Source organism: Trachemys scripta, chromosome 5, assembly GCF_013100865.1.
Source record: "Trachemys scripta elegans isolate TJP31775 chromosome 5, CAS_Tse_1.0, whole genome shotgun sequence".
Taxonomy (NCBI): Eukaryota; Metazoa; Chordata; order Testudines; family Emydidae; genus Trachemys; species Trachemys scripta.
In genome coordinates, this window is record NC_048302.1 from 50,755,841 (window position 1) to 50,779,693 (window position 23,853).

The following is a 23,853-nucleotide window of genomic DNA, read 5'->3' on the forward strand; positions in this document are numbered from 1 at the left end:
AGTGTGAAATGCCATGCTGGGGAAATCCTCAGCTGCCTCCTTAAGGCAGTTTTAAGTCCTCTTTGTACTGGTGGAGCTTAAAACAAACCACCTTCTGCCATCCCCAAAGGTCATCTTCCCTACAGCAGGTCATCATAATGAGTCTTTTTAAATCCACTTGCTCAACTCTTTTCACTCAGCTGTTTACACATCCCATATCTTTCTTGCATGAAGTCATTTTCCACCCAGACCAACAAAAAATAATACACACGCAAAACACTTAAAAAGAACACAGAGTGAGAACTGTCACCATCCTATCCTCAAGTAAAGCCATCTGCACTCTAAAAACTAGGGGGGAGGGAAACCTCTTGTTGCCCCTGTAGTGTAGTCAGCAGTCCATTTCGTGAGCACTTAGCCCAGCCCAAGATCTAAAAGGGCCATGGTTGGTGACAAAAGGCACCACAGGCTGTGTAAGTGTGGGAGTTAGAGACACTCAAGCGCCATCTAAACAAGTGAAAAAGGAGTGTAAAAATAGAACTATTTTAAAGATAATCACATAGATAAAATGCTATTGGAAACATTTGGAACTCCAGAAATGGCACCTTTCCCAATATAACCTGGAACTGTTTATTTCAGTTAAAACAGGTAGGTTAGGTTGGTTTTGCTCTAAACACCTTCCTGCATTATTTGCAAACAAATACTACAGCCTTTTCTAACTCATGAGACCAGACAGTGAAACAGACTAGAAATAAACCAGTCTTCCACTCCTAAACAGAGGGAAATATAAAAGATAAATAGCATGAACAGTTTCAAACAAATTAGATTTTAAAACTGGTTGTTTTAATAAACTAAGGTGTTGATTAGTAATGTATAAATTTTACCTTAAGTATCCTAGCAGTCTGAAAATACCATGAAATCAAATGCTAAGTCTCAATATAATATGCTACATAAGGCTCTAATTCTGCAATTGACTACACAAGCAAACTCCTGAACCCATAAGAAGCCCCATTAAAATCAGTGGAGCTTCATGTAAATGCAGAAGTCTGCCCACACAAACCATCTGTATGTACTAGAACCTAAATTCTCATTTTTCCTCATTAGGTTTCTTAGAAAGAGCTATTTCATATTTGATGTTTACTTTTAATCTTTGTTCTTGCCATTTTAATTCCTATGTCGCCATAGCATATATTAAGCAGCAAGCATTGCTTTTACTGGTTAATAATATAGTTGTGTATGCTTACTTCATTATGGAGTGAAATCAAACAAACTATTAACACAAGATGTCCAAGCTAGTAGTTCAGTTAAATTATACTTTGAATCACATTACAGTACAATCCCCCACAACTGTTTAAAAATCCCTAAAACACATTTATGGAATGTGTACTTTTCTGTTTTTGAAACTGAATCATGCATTAACTGTGATTTATAATATAATTTATTTTGTAGTAATAAAATACGGAAACACTTACTGGATCCTTTTCTGGACTGCATACTTTAACCCAGAGTAAGTGGTCTAGAAGCCAGTCTATGGGCTTATCTTTGTAGAACATTAAAAAGAATTCTACTATGAGTGGTAAATCTTTAGTTCTAAACAACTTTCCTGAAAACAAAGAAAAGAAGAAATCACACATTTCAGTCATATTTAGTCCTTATGCATATCACTGAAGCCCATGTTTTCTTCCTGCACCCAAACACATAGGGTAGAACCCAGACCCTACTGAATTTAACAGAAGTTTTACCATTAGAATCACAGAATCAAAGGATTAGAAGGGACCGCAAAGGTCATGTAGTTTAACCCCCTGCCAAGATGCAGAATTTGTTGTGTCTAAACCATCCAAGACAGATGGCTATCCAGCCTCCCTTTGAAAACCTCCAGTGATCTCCCTCAATATGTTCATTGGAACCTCTGATGGTGAGGGAACCTTCCATCAGTGGGGTCAGGCTTTCAATGTTGTCTGAACAAGGAAAGAGCATGATTTAAACCAACAAACAAAAATCCCAAACCAATTCATCTCCTGTTTACTAATCCCATATGAAACATCTGTTAGTATCTACTGCAGGTGCAGTTAAGCACCTTTAAAACTGTTAAGTGTTGGGGTTGATGCTAGATGGGAATACAGCACTTGCAGGGTTAGGCCTGGTCTACATGTTCCAGCCTTGTCATTGCTGGCAGCAGCATGTGGTGTATAGATAGCTACAATCCACTGGGAAAAGCAGGCTGCGTCCACACTGCCGTATGTAGCTGCATGCCACAGTAAAAGGCTCTGGGGGCAGCAGGGAAAGACTCCAGCAGCTCCCCACTGCTGGAACCATTACCTGCTGCAGGTTGCTGCTGGAGCCTCTCCCTGCTGCCTACCCTGGAAAGTCTCTGGCAATGGAAGGCACGGCTTGGGAGTGTATTGAACAGTGTTGAGTACGTACCCTGAGATTCAGGCATGTCTTAACTCTCTTCACCTAAGCAGCGCCTCACTATCTATGCTGCCACTTATACCCATGCTAGGGGAGCGTGCAGTGTATGTCGCTATAAGTATATACAGGGCCGGTTCCAGGCACCAGGCCACCAAGCTTGTGCTTGGGGCAGCACCTGGAGGGGGGCGGTGTGGTGCTCCGGCTCCGGCCGCCGGGGAGAGCGGGACCACAGCCGGGGCTCGCTGCCCTCCCCCCGGCGCTCTGGCCGCAGGGGAGAGCGGAGCCCCGACCTGGACTCGCCACCCTCCCCCCGGGGCTCCGGCCGCCCTCCCCTGCCGCGCTGGGGGGGAGACAGCCGGAGGCTTTTTTGCTTGGGGCGGCAAAAAAGCCAGAGCCGGCCCTGAGTACAGACATAGCCAAAGTTGAACAAGTTTAGCTAAAGATGTAATCTTAAATTGATTTAGTTAAAACTGGTGCAACTGTGTGTTTGAAGACTCATACCCATTTAACCTACACCACCTTCACTCCCAACCCCAGGCAATGTCTCATTTCCCTGTTTGGCAGGATAGCTGAAGGCAGCTGAATGGAACAGGGAAGCATCCTGCATAGACATTTCCCTCCTGTATGGCCGCACCACAGATTTGTCTACAAGCTTGCTTCCTCTGCACAACATTCAGGAGCAGGGTGCAGTTCAATATGTTTGTTGCAACAAAATCAGTTTTGAATTACCCATTGTTCGTATGTCTAGACTGTTAAACTTGAGCATGTTGTTTGCTCATAATATGTATATTTTGTGATTAGTCACCATGTTGTCAGATAGTCATTAAAGCAAAACAAACATCTGCTAGTTTATGATGACTTAGCAGACTTAATGCACAAACTCAAAGGGCACTAACAACGAATGGGCCTAGTTTTACCTTTGGATGAGTATGCATAGCTCCCACTGACAATGAGTCAAAGTCCACTGACTTGAAATCAATTGGAGCCAAAGGCAGAATATGGCCCATTGACATTTTGGCAATCTAACCCACTTAAAATTACTTCTAGAGCATCATTCTTGTTGTGCCATAACAAGGATACACAGCTCCCAAAAATTTTATGAAAAATTTAGAATAGATTTGCAAAGGGGCTGCATTTTATTTTTAATCTAGAATTTTTTAGGAATTGCTATGCGATCAACTGGCATATAGAAACCTTTTGCATGTTGAAGTATACATGCGTAAAAGGGGAACACTCACCACCAGTGCTGCATAGGGCTCAGGCAGCAGGTGGTCACCTCTTTTCAGTTATAGTCATGTCCGTCAGCTTCCCCAAAGGCTTTTGTCTTAATATGGGGACTTAGGGTATTTGAGCCCTTGTACAGTCAGGACCTTCCCCAGATGGACTCTCTGTCAAGGTAAAGCCTTCTGTTGATCTCCTGGCTTTTAGGACTGGGTTAGGTATCTAGGTCCACTGTCTCCACCAAGCTCTGATCTAGGGCCTGATGATGGGCAGCTATGTTCTGCACCTTGGGGTGCTATGCAGCTGCACCCCCACAACTCCTAGGACCCACTTCCTACCCACGTTTCCCAACTCTCAACTGAGTAAGTTACATAATTGCAAATAAAGGCTCTAACCATCCTAATAAGCATCTTTGGAAGCCTGCCAAATTATTGTGCAAATTGTCAGGCTTGGAGGGAGGGACTAACTCCTGGGTCCAATTAAGTGTGTAGACAGTTAAATAGGTGCTGGGAACATGGTAGAACCATGGTAGAACCACATAAATACAATGTGACTGGATCTTGGGTTGATAGGATCCTGCACTATAAGGATAGTGCCATACAGCATGGACAGTGAGAGACTCTGAACATAGATTGGGAGTCTGACATGGTTGTAGCATTTCCTAGAGAATCAGGGATTTTGGGGATTAGCCTTTCCAGGAGTTGAAACACAATTCCATGTAAAATTTACATTAGTAGTGCACCTCTGAGTTTGAGCTGACCACTAGTGATCCTGCTGGAGCTGCAACACTTACCAATAAATCCAAGCTGAGAGAATTCAAGAATCATCCACTCATCAGAGGGCTGTTCAAGAGCAAAGTTTTTTATTTTCTGAATGTACTGAGGTTTTGCCACAATATCGTCTTCTAGCTGAAAAAAAAAACCAATGAAACTGATGTTTTCATTGCTTACAGAGAGGAGGTTATCTTAATACGTATAAATTATATAATTTTGTTTTATTGCAGTCAAGTGTGTGAGACTCTAGCACATGATAGTGATTTCTCTAGTCTTCTCAAAAGAGCCGCATCTCAGAATCACACAAATATTTGTTTTACAGTAGTACCCATAACATGTTAAGTACTTTCCAGATATTCAAGAAAGCATGAGTCCCTATTTTAAGAGATCTAAGGAAAATCTAAGGATAAATAGACAAACAACAGAGGTTAAGGTAAGGGAAACAATAACATTTTATATAAAAGTAATCTCCATTCATTGTAAGAAGCATGGTAGAAGTGACTCTTTAAGAGAGACTTCTAATGTGAATGGGGTAGAGCTTTGCAGATGAGCTCAGGGAGGTTGTACCATGTATGGGGCTGCATTGGAGAGGACATGGAGGCAATTGTGTGATAAGCTAACAAACAGCTGGACATGGCAGGGGAATACTAGTGGAGCAAGGGGATAGGTGTTGCAAAGCTCAATAAGGGGCAGACTCAGAACTTTAAAATTAGTGCAAAGAAGCTTTAATTAGATGCAAGAGTGGATGGGTAGCCTCTTTACAGAAGAGAGTGGCATGATCAACTTGATGACAAGGAAAAGGACTTTAGCAGCTGCAATTTGTATGATTTGATGGGGACAAAGTGTGCATTTGGAAGGCCAGAGAGAGGCTATTGCAGTTGTTAAGGCAGAATATAATGAAGACCAGAATGAGAGATTTGGCTGTAGTGATGCAAATAAAACAATGGAATTTGAATTGTTGGGGTGGAAGAATTAGCAGGACTTATATAGGGACTGGATTTGTGGGACAAGGAAAGGGGAAGAAAAAATAACCCTGAGATGACAGAAATCATGGTGAGTCAACAGTGAAAGAAGGTAGGTGGTTTGGAATGGAAGATTAGGAGTCTCCTTTGACCACGTCATCAGCTTAAACTGGTTACAAGACATCCAAGAGGAGATGACAGAGATAAAATGAGATGCAGGAATCAATCTAAAGAGACAGTTATTCAGTGGAGAAATAGATTTTTAAGATATTACACCAGAAACCGTATGAGCTAGTGAGATTATCTAGAGGCAGGACATTAAGTGAGAATGGCAAGGAGACAAGGACCGAGCTTTGGGGAAACCTCAAGAGAGAGGAGAGGAGGAACCCACCAAGAGAGATATGGACAGAACTATCAAAGGCGGGAAGAAGAGCAAGGGAGGACACTATCTCAAAAACCCAATCAGCATCAAATGTCAAGAAGAAGGCGGCAGCTGACAACATCAAAAAGCAGCAGAGAAGATGAAGATGAGTAGAGGCCCTGAAATATGGCCAGAAAAAGATCATTAAAGACTTCAATGAGAGCAATTAAAGTAGCAGAGAAAGCAGGAGTCAGTTTGGAAGGGATCTAAGATGAAGTTTCATAGAATCTAAGGCCTGAAAGGACCATTGGATCAGCTAGTCTGAACTCCTGTATATTCACAGGCAATTACATTTCACCCAGTTACTCTTGTATTGAGCCCTTAACTTGTATTTGTCTAAAACATAACTTCCAGACAGGCATCAAGTCTTCATCTGAAGGTGTTGAGAGATGAAGAATCAACCACTTCCCTTGGTGTTTGTTCCAGGGGATTAATCACCCTCACTGTTAAAAATGTGTGTCTAACTTCTAATGAATGTGCCAGTTTCTAGCCATTGGTTCTTGTTACGCCTTTGTTATGATGTTGAGAGAAAAAGTCAATGCAATGGTTGTGCAGTGCTTGATCAGGAAGTTTAGCGATGAAGGGGAGGCGTGTGTGGAATTGAATAATCTAGTTGTCAGGATTGACATCTGAGAGCCTAGCAGAACACGAGATTATAGGCATATCTTCCTTTGTTCATCAGTACTTCATAGATTAAAAGAGGCACTTTCATATGAGTGAGGTTGGTATTAAAATTGGGTTTATCAACTAAGGAAACCAGAAAATGAGAAAATAAAAAAAGCAGCAAAATACAATGGAAAATGGCAGTTGTTCAGATTTCAGACATTTTAGTAAAGCATTATTTCCCTTTTTCAGACTCTTTAAAAATATTTATTTGCATTTGTGACACATGGCCAGAAAGGGTTAAGCAGTTTGTGTGTGTTTACATATATATTGTTAGAAGTTAACAATGTAATCGAGCAGTCCCTGTCTATGCTGTATTTTGTTAATTCAGAGATCAAAAGGAAATATTAACATTTAAATGAACTGTAAACAGTGATATCACTGTATTCATCTCTCTCTGAAACGTATAGCAAATAATCTGCGAATGGTGGAAGACAGGCAATTGCCTTATGTTAATCCCTGTAGCTAATTACCCATGATGCTTAGGAAATACTACTACTTCAAAGTCTCCATGATTGCCAATTGTTCGCCTAAAGACTCTGAGCTGTCAAAAGAAGGCCTGGAACTATATAAAGATGTCTTGGGTCCTGATCCTTTTTATCTCAGATCTGCTTGATGCTTCACGCAGAGGAAGCTTGAGTTGTAAAACTGAGATCTCCAGTCCCATCTGGATTACCCTGAATATGAACATTGAACTATAACCTATGGATTAATGCTGAAAGAACTCTTTGCAACTACAAAGCTCACCATCTCTACTATGAATCTGATCTCAGAACTGTACTCATGTCTGTACGTATACTGATCTTTTAACCAATATTCTCTCTCTTCTTTTTTAATAAATTTTAGTTTAGTTAATAAGAATTGGCTGTAGCGTGAATTTGGGTAAGATCTGGAATATTCATTAATCTGGGAAGTAATGTGTCCGATCCTTTGGGATTGGTAGAACTTTCTCATATGATGAATAAGATTTTCAGTAATCTTCATCATATTTGACTTGGGTGTCTGGGTAGAGGCCTAAGGCTGAGTTGCTTTAGGGAACTGTGTTGTTGGCTTCTGGGTAACCAGTGAGGTATTAGAGAAACTGTTTTGTGCTGGCTTGGTAAATCTAAGTATTGGAATATCCACCAGCTTTGCAGATTGTTTGCCCCATTCTTTGCAGTTCACCCTAATTGGGTAACTCCAGTGTGGCTCTCTGGGACCCCGGCCACAGCATTTTAAACCACTATTCAGCAAATATGCAAACACTGTTTACTTGAAACTAGCATGCCCCAATGTGATCAGAACATTCAGTTCTCATTCCAATAAGAGACTCCGTCCTTTTTTTAAAAAAAACAAACAAACAAAAAAAACAAACAAACAACAAGGAAAGCTGCAGGTTTAAAAAACACTTAAAGATGACACTAGTTAGGAGATCTTCCAAACAGAGGGCTTGACTCAAAGCCCACTTAAGTCAATGAAAAGAGTCCTATTGACTTCAATGGTCTTTGGGTCAGGATCCAAATAGCATTAAAAAAGCAACTTTAAAATCCCAGTCCACTCAAGTGCTTACTGACAATACAGTGAAAAATGTAACTCTTAAAATAATACAGAAAATACATTTTTTCCCTTAAAATCTGAACTGCCTTATTGTACACTTTTCTCCAAATTAATCTTAGTTTTATTATCTTTTGTAATTTGTCTACCCAAGATCTCTTTCAATTAACTGGGCTGAGATTAAGCTCATCCCTACTGATTTCCACTAATATTAAGTCAAAATGGCACTATATGTGAAAGAAAGCATATAGTGTCCAATAAAGTAAAAATCTTAAATTAATCAAAACTGTACCATAGAATCTCTATGGATAGAAATTCCATGCTTGAATAATAAGAGTACAGCTGTAGGAATATACTATCAATCACCTAACCAGGATGGTGACGGTGATGGTGAAATGCTCAGGGAGATTAGAGAGGTTACAAAACAGGAAACCCACTAATAAGGGAGGATTTATCACCTCAGAACATGTCAACTCAGGACGGGATGCACAATCAAATTTCTGGACACCATTTATGACCGCTTCTTGTAGCGGTTAGTCCTGGAACCCACAAGGGCAAAGGCAATTCTTGATTTAGTTCCCAGTAGTGTACAGGATCTGGTCCAAGAGTTGAACTGCTTGATAATAGCAACCGTAAAGTAATTAAATTTGACATGCAGTAGAAGGAAAATGCCAAAGAAACCCACCTCTAGTAGCATTTAATTTCAAAAAGGCAAGTTAGTTAAACAGAAATTAGAAGTAAGGGTCAAAAAAGTGAAATGGATGCAAGCAGCATGGAAACTTTTTAAAAACACCAAAATAGAGGCTCAAACTAAATGCATCTCTCAAATTATTTAAAAATAAATAAATAGTAAGACCACCAAGAAAATACCACCATGGCTTAATAACAGAGTAAAAGGGGTGGTTAGAGGCAAAAGGACATAATTTAAAAATTGGAGGCCAAATCCTAGTGATGAAAATAGAAAAGAGCAGGAACTCTGACAAATCAAGTGTAAAAGTATAATTAGGGTGGCCAAAAAAGAATTTGAAGAACAACTCATAAAAGAGACAAAAATTAACAGCAAAGTTTTTTAAAAGTAAATCAGACGCACAAAGGCTGCCAAACAATCAGTCGGGCCACCAGACAATCAAGGTGCTAAAGTAGCACTAAAGGCTATTGCAGAGAAGCTAAATTAATTCTTTACATTGGTCTTCACTGCAAAGGATGTGAGGTAGATTTTTAGGTGACAGATGTGAGGAACCATCTCAGATTGAGGGGTCAATAGAGGAGGTTTTGGAACAAACTAATAATAAGTAATAGGTCACCAGGACCAGATCGTATTCACCCAAGAGTTTTGAAGGAACTCAGATATGAAATCACATATCACAGTTTGTAGTTCTGCAACCTATCATTTAAATCAGCCGTTGTACCAGATTACTGGAGTGTAACAGTGCGAGACTCACCCCTGCAGTGCCTCCTGCTGGTTTACTGGAAATTAGCTCTTTTTCCAGCTCCAGAACGCCCGCTACAGGCCGGTGTCCCACTTGCTGCTGGGCCCAAGTCCCTCCTGGACCCAGGTGCCCCCTTTACCCAGGGATTCTGCCCCTCTGCAGCAACCCCCAATTTGGGTTTCCCCACTCAGGGGAACCCCCAACCCCTTATCACCACCTTGCCTCAGTATCAGGCTACTGCCAGTCACGGTCTAGCCCCCATTCACTGGGGCAGACTGCAGTGTACAAGCCACTCATCACAGGCAAGGGGGGTTTGGACCTGCTGCCTCGGCCTAGGCCTGGGCTGCCCTCTGCAACCCCAGTACCCTTCTGGGCCTTTAACAAGGCCTGCAGCCTGGGGGGGTTTCTAGGTCGGAGCTCCCCAGCTCCTCTGGCCTTCCCCCAGCCCTGCTCCACTCTAGGTAATCTGTGAGCTCCTAAGCAGCCAGGCCCTTCCCTCTCTAGAGGCAGAGAGAGACTGTTTGTTCCTGGCCACTGCCCTCTTATAAGGGCCAGCTGGGGCCTGATTGGGGCATGATCTCAGCTGAGGCTGCTTCCCCAATCAGCCCTTAGAGCTGCTTGCCCCCACCACAGCCCTCTCCCGGGCTGTTTTTTAGCCCCTCTGGGCAGGAGCAGGGTGACCACCCCGCTACATGATGGATAGCTAATATAACATCATTTTTTTTAAAAGCCTCCAGTGGCAATCCTGGCAATTATAGGCCAGTAGGCCTAACTTCAGTATCAGGCAAATTGGTTGAAATGATAATAAAGAACAGAATTATCAGACACATAGATGAGCACAATATGTCGGGGAAGAGTCAACACAACTTCTGTAAACAGAAATCTTGCCTCACCAATCTATTAGACTTCCTTGAGGGTATCAACAAACAAGTGGACAAGGCTGATCCAGTGGATGTAATGTATTTGGACTTTCAGAAAGCCCTTGACAAGATCCCCCATCAAAGTCTGTTAAGTAAAGTAAGCAGTCATTGGATAAGAGGAAAGGTCCTCTCACGGATTTCACAAAACTGGGTGACTGGGCAACAAAACAGCAGATGAAATTTATGTTGATAAATGCAAAGTAATGCACATTGGAAAACATAATCCCAAATATACATACAAAATGATGGGTTCTAAATTAGCTGTTAACACTCAAGAGAGATCTTGGAGTCGAGTAGATGTTTTCGGAGAACTATCCACAAAGTGCAGTGGCTGTCAAAAATATAACTGGGTTCATAGAAGAATTATACTAGTTCACAGAGGATAGAGCCCTCAATGACTATTAGGCAAGATGGTCAGGAACACAACCAGATGCTCTGGGTGTCTCTCAGCCTCCACCTGCCAGAAGCTGGGAATGGATGACAGGGTATGGACCACTCAATAAAATTGCCCTGTTATGTTCATTCTCTCTGAACCATCTGGCACTGGCCACTGTCAGAAGAGAGGATACTGGGTTAGATGGACTATTAGTTTGACCCAGTATGGCCATTCTTATGTTCTTATTAAGTTAATTGCAGTCAAAAATATTGTGAGATGGCAGGGTTTGCTACAGATATTAGAGTGGAGAAGCACCTCAAAAAAGTAAGTCTGAGTATATAACAAATTCTGAATGAAGATGGTGAAAGCTGCGGTCATATTTAATGTTTTCCTTTAAGTTCCCATGAGTATTGATAGAAAGCACTTCCCAACAACTGTAGTAATTGAGCTACTCAAAGATGCTTTCAGTTTTGGAAATATATAATTACCTCAGGATAAAACAACTCTAAATGGACACAAGAAAAAAAACTACATCTCCTTCTAGGTATGGAGAGATTTGATTGCCTGCTTTTATGGCTGACTTACAATCCTATTATCCTAGCTCTGGCATTACTACAAGTGTCTCAAGGGGCTCTAATGTACTGCAAAAAACTTGAGCAGTTACAGTGAAAATTACAATTGTTTCTAAACATCTCTCAATCTTTTACTGATTAAGAAAGACATTACCACGTATAAAGAGAGCAGAGCTGAAGATACAATAGCTGATCACATATAAAAACTTAAAGAAGAGATGACTGAATAAGTGTTAGGTCTTATTATCTTTTTCCAAATATTTATTTGTGATCAGTGCACTTCACAAAGCAGCTCACCTAAACCCCAATTCAGCAAAGTACTTATATGCTTTGCTGAACTGGGGATTTAGTTGGCATCTGACAGTAAGTGTACTGGAGATACATAATTACATAACTTGATTATCTTTTCAACTTCAGACGTTCATATAAGTTATTTACCAAAATGATGCTATTTCTGAGAAATTAGTAAAATAAACTCTGTTTTAAGATTTCCCTAAAATACTAAACATACCCAACAAGTAAATCAAAAGCATCAGAAAAAATGTCACCAAACCTCAATTTTAATCTAAAATGTTTATATTACAGTATGGTAAGTAATGGGCTGAGGAAAAGGATTTTTCAGCTTTTTTTTCATGTTGTTATGGAGCTTCCAAATAGTGGCCTAGAGTATTCCCATTAGATCCATGCATGTAGGGGGGTCTCAACTGCCACTGTAGCACCCATTTCATCCCCCTTGTCCCCTTGACTGAAGCCTCTCTGTACAGGTCAGGGTCTGTGCTGGGGAAAGGTACAGAGGCTGGGCAGACCAAGGGAAGGAGTGGCAGGCTGGGAAAGGGCCAAGAGGAAGGGCATTATTTTCCTTCTAGTCCTCCAGAAAAGTCTTAAAAGATAAGATTGCTATAGGCATCACCACAAGCTAGGGCTGGGTATATATGCCACAAGACAGCCCTTAAGATGTCTCGTATAATGTAAACAACATGTAATTATTCTTAAAGGAAACTGGAAATTCATAATAATAATCCCTATGCAAACACCAATATTTCTGATATTGTTACAATCTTCCCCAATCACACCAACAGAAATCATAGAGGTCATCTAGTCCAACCTCCTGCGCAAAGTAGGACCAACCCCAACTAAATCATCCCAGCCAGGGCTTTGTCAAGATGGGCTTTAAAAACCTCTAAGGATGGAGATTCCACCACCTCCCTAGGTAACCCATTCCAGTGCTTCACCACTCTCCTAATGAAATAGTTTTTCCTAATATCCAACCTAGACCTCCCCCATTGCAACTTGAGACCACTGCTCCTTGTTCTGTCATCTGCCACCACTGAGAACAGCTTAGCTCCATCCTCTTTGGAACCCCCCTTCAGGTAGTTGAAGGCTGCTATCAAATCCCACCCCCCCCTTCTCTTCTGCAGACTAAAGAAGCCCAGTTACCTCAGCCTCTCCTTGTAAGTCATATATCCCAGGCCCCTGATAATTTTCCCTCCACTGGACTCTCTCCAATTTGTCCACATTCTTTCTGTAGCAGAGGGCCCAAAACTGGATGCAATACTCCAGATGTGGCCTCACCAGTGCCGAATAGAGGGGAATAATTACTTCCTTTGATCTACTGGCAATGCTCCTACTAATGCAGCCCAATATGCTGTTAGCCTTCTTGGCAACAACGGCACACTGACTCATATCCAGCTTCTCGTCCACTGTAATCCCCAGGTCCTTTTCTGCAGAACTGCCGCTTAGCCAGTCGGTCCCCAGCCTGTAGCAGTGCATGGGTTCTTCCATCCTAAGTGCAGGACTCTGCACTTGTCCTTGTTGAACCTCATCAGATTTCTTTTGGCCCTATCCTCCAATTTGTCTAGGTCACTCTGGACCCTGTCCCTACCCTCCAGTGTATCTATCTCTCCCCCAGCTTAGTGCCATCCACTAGAAGTACAGAGCATTTTGTTTGGAGGCATTGTTAACTTCTGGACAGCCATCCTCTCCCTGACTGTGTCTGAAGTGCATTAGAGACTTTGGTCTCTATGGGTAACATTTTCAGGAGTGTGCAAGTGACATAGGCTCCTCAGTCCCATTTTCAAACATAACTTAGGTGGTTAGGAGCCTATGTCTCATTAACTTTCACTGATACTTTAGCTCCTAATCACATAGGTGCTGGAACTAGGGATGCTGTAGCACCCCCTGGCTTGAAATGGTTTCCATCATGTACAGGGTTTACAGTTTGGTTCAATGGCTCTCAGCACTCCCACTACATGAATGGTTCCAGCACCCCTGCCTAAGCAGGTCAATCATGTTGGAAGATTGGGCTTAGGCTCTTAAGTAGAACCGGTCAGAAATTTTCAGATGGAACATTTTTCCACCAGAAAATGCTGCTGTCATAACTATAAAGGAAAGGGTAACAGCTGTCCTGTGTACAGTACTATAAAATCCCTCCTGGCCAGAGACTCCAAAATCCTTTTCCCTCTAAAGGGTTAAGAAGCTCAGGTAACCTGGCTGGCATCTAACCTAAAGGACCAATAAGGGGACAAGATACTTTCAAATCTTGGTGGGGGGGGGAAGGTTTTTGTTTGTGTTCTTTGTTTGGGAGTGTGTTCGTTCTCGGGACTGAGAGGGACCAGACATCAATCCAGGTTCTCCACATCTTTCTAAACAAGTCTCTCCTATTTCAACCTTGTAAGTAAATAGCCAGGCAAGGCGCGTTAGTTTTCCTTTGTTTTCTCAACTTGTAAATGTACCTTTTACTAGAGTGTTTATCTTTGTTTGCTGTACTTTGAACCTAAGACTAGAGGGAAGTCCTCTGAGCTCTTTAAGTTTGATTACCCTGTAAGGTTAATTTCCATACTAATTTTACAGAAATAATTTTTACCTTTTTCTTTAATTAAAAGCCTTCTTTTTAAGAACCTGATTAATTTTTCCTTGTTTTAGATCCAAGGGGGTTGGATCTGTATTCACCAGGAGTTGGTGGGAGGAAGGAGGGGGAATGGTTAATTTCTCCTTGTTTTAAATCCCAGGGGGATTGGAACTGTTTTCACCAGGAAATTGGTGAAAGGTTTCTCAAGGCTTCCCAGGGAGGGAATCCAATTAAAAAATGGTGGCAGCGAACCAGAGCTAAGGTGGTAGTTAAGCTTAGAAGTTTTCATGCAGGCCCCTACATTTGTACCCTAAAGTTCAAAGTGGGGATACAGCCTTGACAGCTGCTTTATCAAAAATCAACATGTTCTCCAGGAATGTGTCTTTTTTGACAAAATTCTGATGGAAACCTGCCTACCAAGGATTACCAAAATGTGCCTGGTTTCCTGACAGCGCCCCTGTCTGGCTCCTCAGGAGCCCACCTGGTGTGCTAACATGGAGCCAGAAGCCTGGAACCTCTGGAAGCTCCTAACTCCTTAGCAGCCTGGGCTTCCTGGTTCCAGGGCAGCCTGCAAAATGGGCTGCTGAAGAATCAGGGATTCCAGGCTCCCAAAGCTCCCCCTTAGCCTGAGAGCTCTGGCTCTCAGGATCCCCAAGTTGTGCAGTTCCTCACCTGGCAGGTTGCTGGGGTTCTGGGCAGCCTTGGAAACATTTCTAAAATGGTTGAAATGAAATGGCCAAGTTGGAATTCCCATTCTGTGGGCAATTTCTACATCTCATTTTTCATTGTTTCAGAACATTTTTTTTTTTTGAAGTTTCAGAATTTCCTGCAGAACAGGATTTTCCATCTCTGGCCAGTTCTACTCCAAAACACTTTTAAATTTTTATCCTTATCCAGTAGCAGTTCCAGGAAAGACGAGAAGCAGCCCTTCTATGTGTCCTATCCTGCTGCTGACCACCTGGGAGAATCCTTCCATGCAGAATCCTAGGATCCATCATGGGATTGGGCAAGCCTCATTCCCATTCCAGTTCTCTTCCCACTTGAAGGAATAATTGCACATCATAGAATTTCTGGATGCTCTCCTCTCCAGTCAAACTCATGGTAAACATTAAATGAGGTAAAGATGCTTTCTACCTTCGTATTCTTTCCTCATTTCATATCTCTTCCCCCACACATCACCACCATTATTTTTAGCTAGTTAAGTTTATTGTTTCTCTCAGACAGCTGTTGTGAAATTTTCTAGATAGTTGCAGTGCAGTGCATTCTTTTCATTGTAGACTGCTAATCAGCCACATGTCTTGATTTGTACTACAGTTAAGCCCAGATTTGGGGATCTTATATGGATCCAACCTCCCACCCATTCTGGGGAAGTTGGGGGTCTGGATTTTGCAGTTCAGCATACACACATCCCAGTTTGTTTTAATGAAATGAACCAGTTCATATTTTTCCCATTTGGAAAAATCCTTTAAGAGATTTTGGCTAGCTATGACATGGGCTGTCACCTTGGTCTGTAACCACACTGTCTGTTTATACTACAAGCAAAAATTCATTAAAAACATACAAAGAACAGGAGTACTTGTGGCACCTTAGAGACCAACAAATTTATTTGAGCATAAGCTTTCGTGGGCTAAAACCCACTTCATCTCCTGTTCTTTTTGAGGATACAGACTAACACGGCTGCTACTCTGAAACCTGTCATTAAAAACACAGATACCCCTGACCTGGCCAGAAAGTTGTTTGATGATTCAGTTAGTTTGCAAGTCTATCATTCAACCCTGCGAATGTCAGAAAGGTACAAATGAAACTACCATTTCAGATCAAATAATACATAGCTATAAGATGAATAACTATGAAAATATGGAGATTCATACTTACAAATGATGTGAGCAAATATACTGAAAAACACAGGAGACTTGTCTTCACTGAGTAGTTTAACAGTTATTAAACTGCCAACACTAAAAATCAGCACATTTTATTTATTGATTTATAGCTGGTTATTGATAATGTGAACATACCTGTAAATAAAATGTTCCCTTAGGTTGTGCATATAGCATTAAAAAGCTATAATCCAAATTCTGTTTAGTTCTCCACCTAAATATAAGCAACACATACTGTTAAACTTTTTCTGGATTTCTCAATGGAGTTATCAGCATAATACCGACATTAGAACGCTGTAGTTATAAAGTCTATACTTGAAACTGCTCCCACTCACTGTTAACTGGATCAGAGGAAAAGCTAGTAAAAAAACAGTGTCTGATGCAAAATAAACTCAGTTTTAGAATTTCCTCTATGCACAGCACATGAACCAATTTATACGTCAAGAAGAGTGGTTTAGTTCACCTGTTTTGTTATAAACACAACAGTCAACACACAGTTATAATTTACTAAGATTTCACCATGTGGTAAAATAGAGTGCTTTTATGAGTCAACACAGAAGCAGGTCGACCAACTTATCTGCAATATTTAATAGTAAAATGTAAATGTTCCTCTACAAAGCAAATCATCTCATTTTGCTATCAATAAAGTTGATGTTTGTTAATCTGCAACAAGACTTTAAAGAAGCAGATTTATAAAAAGTTATACGCAAAAAGATGTCCAGAAATTAATTACTGTAGTACATTTGATAGGCTTATGACTTTAATTATCAAATTCCATGTACCTGATACATTTCTGAGCTAGGTATATTTTTACCTTTATTATCTGAGAGTATATATATTTTCATTTTTCAGTACCTCATAATTTTGTTCAGCAGTAGAGATCAAAAAGGTGATCATTTCATACTTGTCACCAAATCTTTTTCAGGCAGTCTTGCCCATATAGTTTCAGGGGGGGGGGCAACAATGCTTGTGTGAATAAAGAGGTAGGATTTTGCCATTCATCTAGTACTTAAGACCTTGTAATTAATCTGTTCCTCATTCTAAACATTTTCTAAACATTCCTTCTGAGAAGTGAGAGTCCCTTAAAATCTATCATGCTCATCAGAAGATAGTTAATTTAAAAATTTACAAATAATCACCTGGGGCCAAAAATTAAAAGGAGCTCAAGGCCAAATTAGAAAGTGCTCAAGCACCCAACATGGGAAATTACAAAGTTTGTTTTCATCCCAAATTCGGACAAAAGTTAAAATATCAAAATCTGAGTGGAACACAATGCCTCAAAAGTGATGTAGAATTATCAAAAATGGGACTATTTAGACATTCCTGAATTGAAACATTTCAATTTGGTTTGTCAAACTGATTGCAGTGTTTCATTCTGCATCAATTCGACACTGAAAAGTGTTGACCTGAGTTACCATGGTGCCTTATGAGAGTTGTAGTTTGAGCATGCCATGCCATCAGTCTCCTTTCTGGGCCATGTCCCCCACTTGAACTGCATCTCTTATGACTCACCACCATGATTGAACCAGAGAAGAGACTAACGTGGTTCATGGGAGATGCATCCAGCCAGAGAGAAGAACAGGAGCATGAGGCACCATGGCAGCTCAGGCAGACACAGATCGGAACTGAAATTAAACATTTTGATTTTTGACAAACCAAGGTATTTCAATTTGGGTCAATCCAACTTGAAATGAAATACTTAATTTGTTTCTGAATGAAAATTGAAAAAACTTTGGCAAAAAAATCAAAATCTCCCGTGAAAAATTTCAAATTTGTAGAAATTGTATTTTGATGAAAAATTCCCAACCAACTCTATTGATATTAAATATTGTTTGTGCTTATTATTTTTGAAATCCCACAAAGCTTATTATAAAAAGAGAGTTCCTCCCTCGCCTTATTTATAAAGGTTTGAGGATAATTGCAAAATACAAATTATAGCTATGCAAGTCTAAGAATTTGGGCCTTGATGGGAGCAACTAGGAATATTCTACTCATATGTACCAAATATATTTGCTCTCTAGAAAGAATGGGATTTAATTAAAAAAAAAAAAGCAACCTGATTTGATTCATGTATGCAACATGCACTGCTGTTCTGCTACTGTCATCTGTGTTGCTTCAAACTGGCAGCTCACTGCTCTTGAGCACATGAAAGTGGAGCCATGAAAGTTGTTGGTGACAATCTAAACTTATTTTTGGTCTACAAAAAACTGATTGGCTTCTGTAAACCAACCAGTTTCAGGTTATAGTTTCCTGCTAATGAATTTGAAGCAAGTGGGCCAATGATACCACCAGGCGTTAGTGAAGATGATTAATTATATTATATAGAATAAAAAACAACAAAAGTTAGGCCATTTATCACCATACCATACTAATCTTTATAAATCATCATCTGGCACTATACATTCAGTTTTAAAACAGTTGGATTTTTAGAAGCAGGACTACAGGGAGAATGTTTAGCTTTCACTCTGAAGTTGATGGACACTGACAACAGCATTGTTACTTGTATACTTACACTTGTATTAAATAAATTTTCATGACCTTCTGTTTAAACTTACAGTGCTTTATCTCTGAAATACACCAAAACTCATCAATTTAAATACAGTGGACTATTTAAAGAAGTTACTGTTGAACAAAATTATTGGAAAGTTTTTACATAGCCTATCTTACCTTACTCTTTCCTTTGAGTCTCCAAATGTTTCCTTGAGATTGGAGAGGTCTGGGTAATAGGAAGCAAGAGGGGAAATAACCTCAATAACGCCCGACTGCACTTCGTTAGGGAAGCTGTAAAGAAAAGATTAATAACTACGGGCTAAATCAACAAAGGGACTTAGACATTGCAACTGCCAGCATTGCAATGCCTAACGTTTAGGCACCCTGATGCTCAATGGAATCCTGAGCACCAAGTTATACAATGCATCGGGAAAGTCAGGCACCTAAGAATGGGATTCTCAGAAGCCAGAAAGACCTAAGCTAGCCAGTAGGAAATGCTGAGGAGAGGAGCAGGGTACCCCATGCTTCAAATGTAGTTAGGTGCCTAAGTGCAGGTCAAAGGGAGGTGATTATCTCCACTTGGAATTCATAGCCATGAATCCTTTCCTGAAGGCAGGTCAGCCCTGTCTCACAAAATGACAGACAGACAGAGAGAGACCACTCCACCACAACTAATAGCCCAGAGGTTACAGCACTCATCTACGATATGGGAAACCTGTTTTTCAAATACCTACTCAGCCCAGTTTTGAGCAGGGATTTGAACCTGGATTTCCCAAGTCAGGTCCCTAATCACTAGGCTGTTGGGTAACCTGGGATGGGTGTACAGATACACACACTCTCTCTCTCACTTGTTTTTTGATCTGCTTCCCCCGACTGTTTGGCATGCTCTGCGAATCCCTACGAGATCAGGCCCCACAGGTGAGACAGGCAGGAGAACAACTAGTTTGAGAATCCTGCTGCGTCTTAGACATCAGCTAGGATGCTGAGCAGCTCAGTGGAGTCAGGATTCAGATGGTTTTGTGCATGCCCACTGGCAAAAACTTAGGTGCCTAGGGAATTTAAGCACGTACAGGTTTAGGCGGTAACTGACTGGACATTTTTAAGATCTCACTGGTGCCTAAAGGGGCAGTTAGGTACTTAAGAGTTTGTCTACACAATGGGATAATGTACTCAAAGGGGATGTGATTTCTAAAGCACATTAATTGGTCCATGTAGACCCTGCTGGTGCGCGCTAAATGTTCCCTTATCTGCTTTGATATAGTGCTGTTTGAAAAAGTACTATGTTAAAGCATACTAGGGAACCCTTAGACCTGCTGGTGCACACTACACGAGCCAATTAATACACACTTTAGTGTACTTTAGAAATCACACTCCTGTACAGCTCATTATTCACCATGTAGACAAGCCCTAAAATTCCTTGTGTTAATCCTGGCATAGGGATCTGTGCAGGCAGTTCCTATCCCCATGTTCAATCCCAGACCATATCTACATGGGCAAAAATATGTGTTTTTAAAAATCAAGCTAACTCAGTTGAATAAACTTAACTCAACTGAAAAGTATACTAAGGCTTGGTCTACACTTGGAAGTTTTACGGGAATAACCATTTTGGTTCAGACATTTTACTAAAATAGTTAAACTAGTAATAGCCCTAATGTGGATGCAATTAAACTGGTATAAAAGTGACTTATACTGATATAGTTATTCCCCATCCTGTATGGGAATAGCTATGTGCTATAGAGTAGAGGTGTCACACTTCATGTACATTCTTCATGAAGTCTTTGGCTTTCCTATGACACACTTCCTGTTGTGGAGCAGAAACAAAGGAACGTAGAACAGGACAGTAGCAGGCTACAGTTGCAGAAAGTTCTACCACCCTATTTCTGTGCATAGTTTCCATTCTTAATAAAGGGTTATCTTCAAACTGGTCTGCTCGTTGGTAAAAAATGGTTATCTTCCTTTCTAAAACTGTTCTTTGAGATGTTTTTTACTTGTTCAGTTCCACTGTAGGTGACTCGAAGCAAAACACACATATAAGTAGGTTCAGAATCTACCTGAACAGAGATTGTAAAACAACCCATTCGAAACTGGCATCATCTCTGGACTGATGCGCAATGGCATAATGAGAACCAAAACTGTGGACTAATGACCAAGTGGCTGCTTTACAAATATCTACAATTGGCACTGGCCCCAAGAAAGCTGCAGAAGCTGCCTGTCCAGTGATAGAATGCACAAACACTCTAGTCGGCAGAATAGTATTAGCCAGTTGGTAACACAAACACACATGAAGTGGGATCCAGTATGAGATTTTCTGAGTGGAAACTGGTTGGCCCTTAGCTCTGTCTGCAACCACTACAAACAACTGCATAGAGGATCTAAAAGATTTACTCCCATCCATGTAGAAAGCTAAAACCCTTCTCACATCCAATGAGTGAAGCTGTTCCTCATCCCTATGTGCATGGGGTTTTGGAAAGAACAATGGCACACAGATTGCTTGGTTAACATGAAAATCAGAGGCTGCTTTCATGAGAAATTTTGGGTGAGGACAGAGATAAACTTTATCCTTATGGAAAACTGTGTAGGGGGGTTCTAACAACCCGCCCACCCTTTTGGCTGAGGTAATTGCCACTAGAAATGATACCTTCATGGAAAGGTGAAGAAGAGAGCAAGTTGCCAGGGGCGCAAAGGGAGGTCCCATCAATTTTGCTAGAACTAAGTTCAGATCCCCAGGAGGGATGGGGTTTCATACATATGGGCATAATCTGACCAAGCCCTTTAGGAATTGAGTGATGATAGGGTTTGAAAAAAGCACTTGTCCCTTTCAAGCAAAGACTCAGTTTTTCAAGTGTTGCTAAACATCTACCAGAGAGTAGGATAACAGCAAGCAATGTTACAGTGAAATCTCAGCCTCAACTGTATTTCTTCATAACAGTCACACTTGAATTCAGTCTTTCAAAGTCTTTTTAAAATTACTTCATATTGAATGGCAATACAGACAACTGAATTAGTGCATTTCACTGAAGCAGATTGCTATCCAAAATCCATGGCCCTTAAAAAAAGAAGTAGAACTGCCACCCAGACTATCAAACAAAGACACTTAGAAAATGTCACAGATCTCAGCACAGATAACTATAGATTTTAGGGGACTGAGGTCAATGAGGACACAGTGTATGAATACAAAGGTCCTTTTGATTGCACTATTAATTCCTTGGAAAGCAGTCTCACATTGAAGAAAATTAACGCAGGTCTCAAAGGTTAGAAATGCAACCTAAAATCACTGAATTACAAAATGTGAGTAATGGCACCATTTCATCAAGTTTTAATTTTGTAGTTCATTGTTGAAATGCGACAACTTTTCATGTAAAACTGAAAAGCAATTAGCCATACAATAGGTCCTGAGGGAGGACTTACCTGGTTCTAACACTTTCTGCAATACTGTTAACATACTCTGCATTCACCTAAAGAAGTAAAGAACAAAAAAGTATCTAACACACTCCTTTTTACCCAATTTAATATTTTCATTAACTTCTAGTCTAATTGATATAAGTATATACATAAAACACTTCACTGCCTAATTTTTTTATTCTAGGCAAGAGTAATTATATCAGTGTTCCTATAACTAAATATTGTGTGTTACCCAGGCATCTGAATGTATATTCTAAATCATAGATGCTTCATTTGTGTGTAAATTATTTGTCTGTGGACTATATACAGGTTCTCATCACTTTAGTAAGAGAGAGAGCACAGATCTGTGGCAATCTGTCTATAGCCTCTAGTTGTGAGGACTAAATTAGTATGCCCTTCTGATCCTGTTCTCAGTAAAGAGGTCATTTAGATTAATCATCAAAAAATCACTAACCTTTATTAACCTGACCCGTTGTTGGTGAGAAAATTCACTTGTGCAAACTTTCCTTGCCTCGGGCTATCCATATCCAAAGTTTAAACAGGAGTTTGCTCCTCATTTAACTAACAGTGGCATTTAGCCTGGAAATTACAATGTCAGATTTTGCTCATTGCTGCTGCCCCATACAACTAGCAGTTTTAGTATGGAAAATTCAGGTTTTATCTAAATGAAAATCTAACACTACTTAAAGATGTTGTCCCTTTGAAGATGTAGGGATCATCCTACCAGTTTAGGATTGGTTATTTTAAAAAGTTATAGCCAAGCTTCATCACAAGATATACATTAAAACAGCAATAAGTCAAGAATACCTAACTGTTGAGGGTTGACAAGAGAAAGCTACTTCAACAATTGTGTTACCCACATACAGACAGGGTACTACTTAGAGTTACCCAGGATGCAAGCATTTGTGAACCTGATCCCCAGAAGCTTCAAGAGCTAATAAAGCTACTGTGCCCTAAGCCACTTCACCCCTTTGAAATTGGGAAATTACACCAAGTTAGAAAGTGACCCTGAGGATTCCTGGGGAGGGATTCCACCCTTCCTACCCTACACTACTCTGGCCTGGCCCCTATACATTGCTACAGTGGCATAAAGAGACAAGAAAAAAATCTTTAGCTGGCTGGTAGGTAGCTCCTCTACGCAAAGCTGCTGTAACAGCCTTACATAGGACCCCTTACAAGCTCCTACACTGGAAGTGTGCTGGGGGAGGGGCAGAGCTTAAAGCAACCTTAGCCTCCTACCCTCTGGGCTGTATCTGTGTGTGCTGCACCTCTTGGAGATGCAGCACATAACTGCACACCTCTTAAATAACGGTGTTAAATGTAACTTATCACTCAGTATAGGCAGGGATTGTTTTAATTAATACTGTGTCAATTGGTCATGGCTAAATCTAGTGTGAATCTAGTATTTCTGCCTCTGCCCTCATAGGGGTCCACCAAAGAGGCAACTTTAATTCTCACTGAGGAGCCATAGGAGCTCCACCAGCGGGAGTCACCATGGCGTAACTGAATTGGTATACTCCCCAGCTGTCCTGGCCACCTCTCCTTCACAGCAAGTATTACACTTTTACCTCAGGGGTGGCCTATTACTGCCTACCCCTCATAAGTAGCTTCTTTATGTCACTGCAATAGAGACCCCTTGCAGAACAAGGCCCTCTATCAGGACTTATCCCACTGTAAGAGAGTTTATTTTTTAAGATGAAATTGGTAAATTTAGCTAGAATAGAAACTAAGCCAGTAAATTGAAACTATCATCGTGATCTGGACCAGAAAGAGACATCAGGATCCTATTTAAGCTGATAAAGTGAAGTGTGATCTAGGTATTATTTATAGTTTGAACAGTTATAAATGTGGTTAACTAAATGAGTAAACTTTCTTTTACATTTAATAATTACATTTAATAAATAAGTGGAAACTAGCAGTTAAAGAATGCATAAAGATGGATAGATTGTGAGAGCGGACGTGAGTCTCCAACCACCA

General features: G+C 40.6%; 1 protein-coding gene across 3 annotated transcripts in view; it reads right to left on the minus strand.

Moving 5' to 3' along the window:
- MGAT4D (MGAT4 family member D) overlaps window positions 1–23,853 on the minus strand; it is a 95,970-nt gene that overhangs the window by 16,020 nt on the left and 56,097 nt on the right. For all 3 annotated transcript variants that reach the window (XM_034772758.1, XM_034772757.1, XM_034772756.1), the window contains 5 exons: window positions 21,883–21,929; window positions 18,652–18,765; window positions 16,123–16,198; window positions 4,403–4,517; window positions 1,449–1,579 (listed from right to left, as the gene is read on the minus strand). In XM_034772758.1, the coding sequence (XP_034628649.1) occupies window positions 1,449–1,579; window positions 4,403–4,517; window positions 16,123–16,198; window positions 18,652–18,765; window positions 21,883–21,929 (483 nt within the window). The remainder of the gene's footprint in view (window positions 1–1,448; window positions 1,580–4,402; window positions 4,518–16,122; window positions 16,199–18,651; window positions 18,766–21,882; window positions 21,930–23,853) is intronic.